Below are 10,332 nucleotides of genomic sequence, written 5' to 3' on the forward strand. Positions count from 1 at the left end.
CATGTTGGGCTCTGTGCTGAGTGGCTCCTGCTTGGTATTTTCTTTCTCCCTCTCTCTCCCCTTCCCTGCTCTCTCTCACTCTCTCTCAAAATAAATGAATAAACATTGAAAAAATATATTAAAAAATAGGGGCACCTGGGTAGCTCAGTCGGTTGAGCATCTGACTCTTGATTTTGACTCGGGTCATGATCTCATGGTTTGTGGGATCGAGCCCCATGTCTGGCTCTGTGCTGGCAGCCTGGAGCCGACTTGGGAATCTCTCTCTCTCTGCCCCTCTCCAACTCGTATTTGTGTGTGCCCTCTCTCTCAAAGTAAATAAAATAAACTTTTAAAAAATAGTGTATGTTACTGGGAAAGTAGGTGACTAAGGGAAGGGCTTGATGATGGAGGATATACATGAATTTTTTTCATTATCAGCAAATTTCTACTATTCAGAGAAAAATGGCTATATTGTGTCTATATTTTATTTTTTTAAGTAAAATACTTAATATATAACATTTATGGCAATTTATTTTTTCTCCTGCAGCCGTCTTTGCAGCGTGTTATTTTGATTCAGGCACATGGGATAATTCTAAACAAGGAGAGCTATCTGAAAGTTCTTAGACATAAGTTATAATTAGCCCTTGCTTATTTCAAAAATGGCCCTTTCCATGCATGGTATAAATAATTGCAAAACTAATTAATCATGCTTAACCCTTGTTTTCTAAGGTCGCAGCAGCACCGGGATAATTGAGGGTTGTATATGAGTTACCATTAAGGAGAGACTTGGCCAAACCTCCAACGTAGCTTTTTCTGTCTTCTATTTTCCTTCTTTTGCTGCTTTTAATTTTTAGGGATTGCACACAGTATGGCAGGGACTGCAGGATTTGGGGAATCGATCAAGCTGAAGACTTTTACTAAGTCCCTGCTTAACACCACCATAAACATCCCCCCCCCCCCCCCCCCCGTGTGTCACTTCTTTGTGGCTGCTTAAAAGATCTGTGATCCCCAGCCCTGCTCAGCTGGCCTCCCACCTCTGGTAAAAAGTGGCCTTTTGCTGAAGGAGCATTTCTTCAGCTCTTCCCAGCTCCTCCTCCCCACAGGAGGGTAGAAGAGAGGATCTCTAAGCATCCTTTCAGCTCCATGATGGTATAGTTCCATGTAGAAAATATATGCGAGAAATGTTGGAAATCTGACCTTTTCACACCTTTTTTTTAACTGATGGGTTTTGCTTCGTTTTAAGTTTTTAAAAGTTTTTATTTATTTATGTTTGAGAGAGAGACAGAGTAGGGGAGGGGCAGAGAGAGAGGGACAAAGAGAGAATCCCAAGCGGGCTCTGCAGGCGGGACTCGAACTCAGGATCCGTGAGACCCACGACCGGAGCCGAAACCAGGAGTCAGCTGCTTAACCTACTGAGCCACCCAGGCGCCCCAATGATGGGTTTTTAGAAAGAGCTTTACTAAATAGAAGGAGCAAAATATGATTCATTTCAGTCCCATAGCCAGGAGTGAGGTAGGAGGTTTGGAGATGAGTGTAAGGAAGGTGGATTCAACAGAAAGAGAACGGGGATGGTCTGAGAGCGAGGGGCCGTGCTTGAAACTGGCTTCACGGTGCCTTCTGGAGAACAGAAATGCAAGGGAGCCGCGAGCCCACCGAGCCTATGCTCCTGACTTGCTGAACAGAGGAAAAGGAAAAAGAGTGAGAGAGAAGGAAGGAGTAAGGTGCCAGGAGAGATGAGGCAAGGCTGCAGGAAAGGCAGGAAATAGAAATTTGGGACTCTCTTACTTAAATCAGGACATTTCCAAGAAGTGCTAAAGACTATCTATTGTACTGATAGGACTTAGTTCTTTTATTTTTTAAAGATTTTTTAAATGTTGTTTTATTTATTTTGAGAGAGAGAGAGAGAGTGGGGGAGCGGCAGAGAGAGGGAGAGAGAGAATCCCAAGCAGGCTCTGTGCTGTCAGCACAGAGCCCAATGGGTGGCTCAATCTCACAAACCTTGAGACCATGAACTGACCAAGAGTCTGACACTTAACTGACTGAGCCACCCAGCACCCCAGGACTTCATTATTTTAATTATTAGCCTGGGCAAGTTTCCACTGGTAAATTTTTTTATTTTTTATTTTTTGGCTAAAGTTCTTCTCTGACTCATGGTCCATATATATATATATTTTTTAACGTTTATTTATTTTTGAGACAGAGAGAGACAGAGCATGAATGGGGAAGGGTCAGAGAGAGAAGGAGACACAGAATCCGAAACAGGCTCCGGGCTCCGAGCTGTCAGCACAGAGCCCGACGCGGGGCTCGAACCCACGGACCGCGAGATCATGACCTGAGCCGAAGTCGGATGCTCAACCAACTGAGCCACCCAGGCGCCCCTCATGGTCCATATTTTTATCACTTATTCTATACTGGCTTTATGTGTGAAGCCCCCATTAATGCATTAGGATATTATATATTGAATAAGCTTCAAATATTCTCCAGATTCCTACTCTATAATTAAGTGTGGTTGAGAAAGGAACATGGGTAGTCATGCAGATAACTTGTTCTTAAGATGTCATTATCATTGGTTGTCACTGGCAGTTAGTCATTTTAATTAGATATTAATATTCAGAGCTTTTAAAGTATTACAAATCTCTAGTCTTCAAAATGAGAAAGGGACTAGAGCTTAGATTGGTTTTGCCTAGTAAGGCATTGGTGGAATTTAAACTGAAAGCCATACAATTTCAACTTTTACTGTTTTCTAGTCTACTAACAGCTCGGATTAACTCTAAAATCGTTGTACAGTATGAAGCCAAATTAGCCAGTAAAATTTTAATTTTAGTCTTAGGTGCTGGCAAGTGCTGATGAACATGATCTGAACAAAGCAGCCATAAAAAAAAAATTAGGAGATAGATGAGGAAATTTGAATACTGTCTAGACAATTGTCATTAAGGAATTATTGTTAATTTTTTGGTAAGACAATGGTATTGGGGGCATATATATTTTTAAAAATAATCTCTATGCCTGATGTGGGGCTCAAACTCACAACCCCAAGATGAAGAGTATCATGCTCTGGGTGCCTGGGTGGCTGAGTTGGTTGAGGGTCCGACTTTTGATTTGGGCTCAGGTCATGATCTCATGGTTTGTGGGGGCCTGCCCCAAGTCGGGCTTTGGGCTGACATCACAGAGTCAGCTTGGGATTCTCTCCCTCTCTCTCTCTCTCTCTCTGCCCTGCCCCCCCCCCCCCCCGCCCCCCGCTTGTGCACACGTGCTCTCTCTCTCTCTCTCTCTCAAAATAATGGTTAAAAAATTTTTTTTGAAAGAAAAACTGTAAAGAGTTAGGATTTTTGTGGGTTAGAAAAACCTAGTCTTCTAAATTTACAAATACAAGTTAAAGTTACTATTAAAATTTTAAACTATTTACTATGAAAAACAGTTCAAACATATACAAAAGTAGATAGCAAGTAGTGTAAAGAACGCCCACATAAGTAGTGTTCAGATTCAACAATTATCATTACATGGCCATCTTATTTCATTTTATATTCTTATCCATTCCCCTTCCCATGTATCTAAAAGATGACTTTCAAAATAACATGCACGCAGGGACACCTTATGGTCCCTTTTTTTTTTTTTTTAACGTTTATTTTGAGGCCGAGAGAGAGCCTGACGTGGGGCTCGAACTCAGGAACTGTGAGATCATGACCTGAGCGGAAATCAAGAGCTTAACCAACCGAGCCTCCCAGGGGCCCCCGGAGTTTGTCTTTTTTTTTAAATTTTTTTTTTTTAACGTTTATTTATTTTTGAGACAGAGAGAGACAGAGCACGAACGGGGGAGGGTCAGAGAGAGGGAGACACAGAATCTGAAACAGACTCCAGGCTGTGAGCTGTCAGCACAGAGCCCGACGCGGGGCTCGAACTCACGGACCGCGAGATCATGACCTGAGCCGAGGTCGGCCGCTTAACCGACTGAGCCACCCAGGCGCCCCCCGGAGTTTGTCTTTTAAAAAGGGGTAATGCCAGTAGGAAATCAAGTCTGTAGCTGCCACGGCGTTTTTTACTTATTTATTTTTATGTATTTTCTTTTGGTTACTGTGACCTGATTTTGTTGAATTCAACATTTTCCTTTAAATTGAAGAGTCATTGACATACAGCATTGTATTAGTGTCGGCTGTACAACATACTGCTCCCATATTTACATCCATTAGGAAATGGCCACCCCAATAAGACAGTGGTATTGGAACTTGTATGTATGTATTTTTCTGTCAGATTTTTAGTTTTTATTTATTTATTTTTTAATTAACTGATTGCTTTATTTTTTAATTTCCCTCCAAGTTAGTTAGCATCTAGTGCAACAATGATTTCAGGGGTAGATTCCTTAATGCCCCTTCCCCATTTAGCCCATCGCCCCTCCCACAGCCCCTCCAGGGACCCTCTGTTTGTTCTCCGTGTTTGTGAGTCTCTTCTGTTTGGTCCCCCTCCCTGCTTTTATATTCTTTTTGCTTCCCTTCCCTTCTGTTCATCTGTTTTGTCTCTTAAGGTCCTCCTATGAGTGAAGTCGTGTGATAGTTATCTTTCTCTGACGGACTAATTTCGCTTCGCATAACACCCTCCAGGTCCATCCATGTAGTTTGCAATACCTGTTTTGGATTGGCGTGTGCCTGTATGCTCCTGGTTCCCATTCCAGTGAGCAGATCCAAGTCAGATACATCGAAAGAGCCTCATGCCTCTAAAATGCAATAATAATTACAACAAAAGCATTTGTTACATCATGCGTTTATTTATCATTTTTTAAATCACTTGCTTCCCAGATGGATAGGAGTAATCTCGATGACGATTGCAAATAGATTTCCCACTATCAGTGTGTTAGAAGACAGTGAGCATGAAAGAGTTGGTGTAAGTTTGCTTCTTCACAGGTGGTTTTTCTTTTCACTGAGTCCTTAATTATCTTGGATGCGTTCAGGGGTGGCCTCGTGTTTCACGTTGCAAATGATGGTTACCTCCCTATCACTGTCATTACTGTCATATGTCGTAGTATCACTGTAGCTCACGTTGCCACGGAATACGTTGTCTCTGTAATCTGCCTTAAGAAAGGACTGGGCGCAAGGCTTCGGTTCACTTGGACCAAGTGGGTTTTGAGCATTTCTATTCTGTGCCTCAGAAATATTACTGATCAAAGGCTCAGAACTTCGGCAGACGAGACATCTTTCCTTATAGCGCCGGCAAGGCTTGATTAACTGAGGCCTCAATAACATGTCTGCGCTACGGGCACAAACTGACCTTTTGAGTTTACGATGTCTAGGGGACTTGGTTAGTTTCCGCACACTGGATCGCTTGGGTGTCGAGATGCGACTTTGCGGGTGGGGTGGACAGAGTGGCTTGGTCGGCCCGACTGCGTATTGCAGACCGGCCGGCCGGGGTGGCCTCGCTGCCTTATTTGGGTAAGATGAAGTGGCCTGACCAACTAGCTTATGGGCACGAGCTGGCTTATATGGCTTTCCCAGATTGCGTGTTCGATATGGCTTCTCCAGGTGCGATGACTTGAATTTTTTTACTGAGCACGGTGGCCTTTTCTTCCCTTGACTTGACGGCTTGTTGAACTTTTGTGTACTAGAGGACACACACAGCTTTTCTAGACTCGAGGGCCCGATGAACTTTTTTGCACTGGATGGTATGGAGGACTTTTCCGGACATGAGACACTAGATAACTTGTCTATAGCAGACGGCAGGGATTGCTTTTCTAGACTGCATGGGCTGGCTGTCTTGGATTCGCTGAATGACATTTTGGATGGTGGTGTGGACGACTTGGCTGGCACACCTTCTTTCTTGAGCCTGGAAACATAGAAAACTTAGAATACGACAACTTAAAACAGAAATGCTATCGCTATCACCAGAAGACACAGGCTACTATGTCAACTTAGACTTTGGTCTTTTTTTTTTTGCTTCTAGTAGGAAAAGCAAACACAGGAAGAATTGGAGTGTGGTGAAAGCCACGACTCAGGTTACAGATACGACTTCATGCTGAATGCTTTTTATTTCTCTTAAGAGTATTTCACTCTTTCATCCACATTACTTCACCACGTAGCCTGCATAGGGAAAGACACAGAGCGGTTTCCAGTCTACCGTTGAGGAGGACAGAGGGAATTTCACTTATTCTGAGAATTCAACCTGAAAACAAGGCCGCAAGTTGAGCAGCAACTTCTACACAGCTGTCACAACGTGTCATACGAAACAAACTCTTTAGACCGGAGTCACTTTCCTGTCATCTCTACGCCATCGCGTTATCTATCCATGCAGATTTACATTCACGACATCCCTCGAACACTACAGGGGTAGGGCACTGGCTATATGTTCGTCCTCAGTCCTGGTATTGGGAGATTTTTAGGGAACTACTGTATCAGGGCCAGCCTGACCCTCCTATATGAAAGGCAGGGACTGAGATTATGAGAACAACAACGGTGAATGATGTTTCATGACATTAGGTCTTAAAATGGTGACCGTCCAAGAGGTTTCATTGTTTTGGGAATGCAAAGACCCCACTCCCTGTCACTCCCGCTTCTTCCTTCTCCCTGTCTTGGTCAGATAGTCAGGCCCTCTTTTCCTAGACTCAGTTTACAATGAAGTGAATAGCCTGGGGCTCGGCTGAACCCTCGATGGGACATAGCTTTACAACAGGCTAACATTGCTAACGTACTTGAGAATGTTTCAGAGCTGATATTATTGAAGTGGAGTATCCACCCACGAGATGAGCTTTTTAGAAGTCTGGGGTTCACGTGACGTAACCACAGCACCCACGAAGCCTCCGCGATGCGTACACACACGTCTCGCATTCTCAATTTAAAGGTGCAAAACTTACGTTTCTGCCTTGGGCGCGTCGTCGCTCAGACAGTTGTAATGGATGAAACAAAAACAGGTGAATACGAAAGCTATAATCATAATACCAATTACGATAACCAGTAGACGTCTCCTGAAGCTGTCCAGTTTGGCGTCCATTGATTCGACGTGTTTGGCTCCTGTCAAAGAGATTATATCCCCAGAAAATGTGTTAGATAATCCAGTTTTCTTCCATTTGATAGCAGTTTGCCACTCAGGGTCAAAATCACACCTTTTCCGCGGTGATTTTGTTAAAGCATGGCAAACGTTCCCTTGTCAGTTTCCTCCCTCTACCCCATCCCCAGGCACAGTCTAGAAGCCAAATCTGGGAGGCATCTCTGGCTCATCAGTACATTCCCTGGGTTATCCCTGCATCGTGGCTTGCTCACCCCATTCATTACCTAGGTTTTTGAGTGTGTGTATGTCTTGCACGTATGAATGTACTTGAGTGTTAATGTTTGTGTGTGAATGGGTATGGTGGAGAAGGGTCGGGACAAGAAAAACTCTTGTTGAAGCTTGCTATGTGTTAAGTACCATGCCAGACCGAGGGCAGATTGAGGGCAGATTGAGGGCAGAGGTTGGTGGATTGGGTGGGGAAGGGGAGTGAAGGGGGACAATATGTCTGTACTCTTTCTGCTTCTGTGTTCCTTGGGTTTTTCACACAGAACTAAAACCCTCAGGTATTTTCCTGGTAACACCCAACAGACAGCAGATTTCTTAAACACGGCTAGCTTGTCTAATTAAGTGCTCGAGTGTATAACATAATAGAGCCTAATTTCTAAATTTTCAGGTTAGGCACTTACCTGTGGTAGGAGATCCATAACTTTGGTTTGTATCTAAACAACTGTTTGTCCAAATAACCAAAAGCAGGACATAAATAAAAAGATTCATGTCCAGGGCTTTGTTCAAATGTTTCTTCTACCAAGGAAACTCCTGTATCTGAGACGGCTCAGCCTGCTGTAGGAGTTTATGACATCATCACCATTTGTGACATGTTCTGACAACATACTCTCACCATGGAGAAGGATAAGCTCGTGTGTATAAATATTATCAAATGATTTTTTTAACAACTTGTTTCTCCTTCCCATCAAATAGTCTATCAAACTCAAATCAAAAAGGTTGGGGCATTATTAAAAACACAGAGGGAGGGGGGCGCCTGGGTGGCTCAGTCGGTTAAGCGGCCGACTTCGGCTCAGGTCATGATCTCACGGTCAGTGAGTTCAAGCCCCTCGCCGGGCTCTGTGCTGACAGCTCAGAGCCTGGAGCCTGTTTCAGATTCTGTGTCTCCCTCTCTCTGACCCTCCCCCGTTCATGCTCTGTCTCTCTCTGTCTCAAAAATAAACGTTAAAAAAAAAAAACAAAACCCCACAGAGGGAGGTATTTAGAGAAGAGAGTGAAAAGGGGATTTTGCCTTAGATATTGAAGAACTATTCTGACTTCTGAAATGGTAAGGAGGCCATTTGCAGCCTTGCCACAGTAGTTCTTAAAGTGTTATAGATGAGTTAAATCATCCTGGGCATAAGTCTATAGAATCTTCTTCTTAATAAAAAATGAAGATACCACCAAGCGGTGGTAATGAAACTAGTGTGGTACTGGCATGAAAAGAGACACACAGATCAGTGGACTAGAGCAGAAAACCCAGTGGTAACCCCCCCAATTAGATGGTCAATTAATCTTTGACAAGGAGGAACGGACAGACAATGGGTAAAGGATAGTCTCTTCAACAAATGGTGTGGGAGAACTGGACAGACACATGCAAAAGAATGAAACCGGACCACTTTTTTACACCATACCCCAAAACAGACTCGAAATGCTTTAAAGACCTAAATGTGAGACCTGAAATCCTAAGAATCCTTGAGGAGGGCACAGGCAATAATCCCTCTGACATGGGCCATAGCAACCTTTTTCTAGATCTGTCTCCTGATGCAAAGGAAATAAAAGCAAAAATGAGCTATTGAGACTACATCAGAATAAGAGGCTTCTGCACAGTGAAGGACACAATCAACACAACTAAAAAGTCAACCTACTGAATGGGAGAAGATATTTGCAAATGACAGATCCGCCAAGGGGCCCGTATCCAAAATATATACAGAACTGGTACAGCTGAATACCCGAGATACAAATAATGCAATTAAATCATGGGCAGAAGACATGAACAGAGATGTCTCCAAAGAAGACATCCAGATGGCCAACACACCCATGAAAAGATACTCAAGATCACTCGTCACCCGGAAACTGCAGATCAAAACTACAATGGCGGGCGCCTGGGTGGCTTATTCAGCTGAGGTCTCACTTCGGCTCAGGTCATGATCTCACGGTTCATGGGTTTGAGCCCCGCGTCAGGCTCTGTGCTGACAGCCTGGAGCCTGGAGCCTACCTTGGATTCTGTGTCTCCCTTTCTCTCTGCTCCCCCCCCCCCCCCCCCCCCTCCTGCTTAATACTCTGGCTGTGTCTCTCGAAAATGAAAAAATGTTAAAAAAAAAAAAAAACTACAATGAGATATCACCTCATACCTGTCAGAATGGCTAAAATAAAAAACACAAGAAACAACCAATGCTGGTGAAGATGTGGAGAAAGAGGAACCCTTTGCACTGTTGGTGGGAATGCAAACTGGTGCAGCCACGGTGGAAAACAGTGTGGAGGTTACTCAAAAAATTAAGAGTAGATTTACCCTAGGATGCAGTCATTGCGCTACTGGGTATTTATCACTGCCCCACCCCCCAAAAAAACACGAATTCAAAGGGATACATGAACCCCTATGTCTATAGCAGCATTATCAACTACCTAGAAAGTACAGAGAGAGCCCAAATGTCCATCGGCTGCTGAATGGATGAAGTAGAGGTGGTGTATGTATATATCCAGTGGAATATTACTCAGCTGTCAAAAGAATGATGTCTTGCTGTTTGCAACGACATGGATGGAACTAGAGTGTATTATGCTAAGCCAAATAAGTCAATCAAAGAAAGACAGATACCATATGATTTCACTCATATGTGGAATTTAAGAAACGAAACAAATGAGCAAAGAAAAAAAGAGGCAACCTAAAAACCATACTCTGAATTATAGAGAACAAATGGTGGTCACCGGTAGGGGGGGTAGGTGGAGGGATGGGGATTAAAGAGCACATTTATCATGGTGAAAAAAAATGATAAAAAAGGATGAAAAGAAATTTACAATGAAAATTCAAATCGAGGTTTGGTATGATGCACAGAATCTCATCTTTTCCTTGTGAACTGTTAAGTTTCAGAGTGCCCCAAACTATTCTTTTATAATACAATAACTGTTATTTTACTTCAAGATAAATTATAATGGCTAATGTAGTTAACATAAGGCTGTAAAGATTAGAACTCGGTGTTGTTGGTTTTTTTAAGATTTTATTTTTAAGTAATCTCTACACCCAACACGGGGCTGAAACTCACAACCCCGAGATCAAGAGTCCCATTCCCTTCCAACTGAGCCAGCCAGGCACCCCTAGACCTTGAGTGTTCGTAACGCTCTGAA

At 43.3% G+C, this 10,332-nt stretch overlaps 1 protein-coding gene across 1 annotated transcript; it reads right to left on the reverse strand.

Moving 5' to 3' along the window:
- Positions 1–4,718: 4,718 nt before the first annotated feature.
- CXHXorf66 (chromosome X CXorf66 homolog) lies at positions 4,719–7,769 on the reverse strand. The gene is made up of 3 exons (XM_049644383.1): positions 7,635–7,769; positions 6,815–6,971; positions 4,719–5,790 (listed from the first exon to the last, which is right to left on the reverse strand). Exons 1-3 carry the CDS (start codon positions 7,720–7,722, stop codon positions 4,899–4,901), a joined length of 1,137 nt encoding a protein of 378 aa, XP_049500340.1. The 5' UTR covers positions 7,723–7,769; the 3' UTR covers positions 4,719–4,898.
- Positions 7,770–10,332: the final 2,563 nt, after the last annotated feature.

The sequence above is a fragment of the Panthera uncia genome, chromosome X (genome assembly GCF_023721935.1).
Source record: "Panthera uncia isolate 11264 chromosome X, Puncia_PCG_1.0, whole genome shotgun sequence".
Taxonomy (NCBI): Eukaryota; Metazoa; Chordata; class Mammalia; order Carnivora; family Felidae; genus Panthera; species Panthera uncia.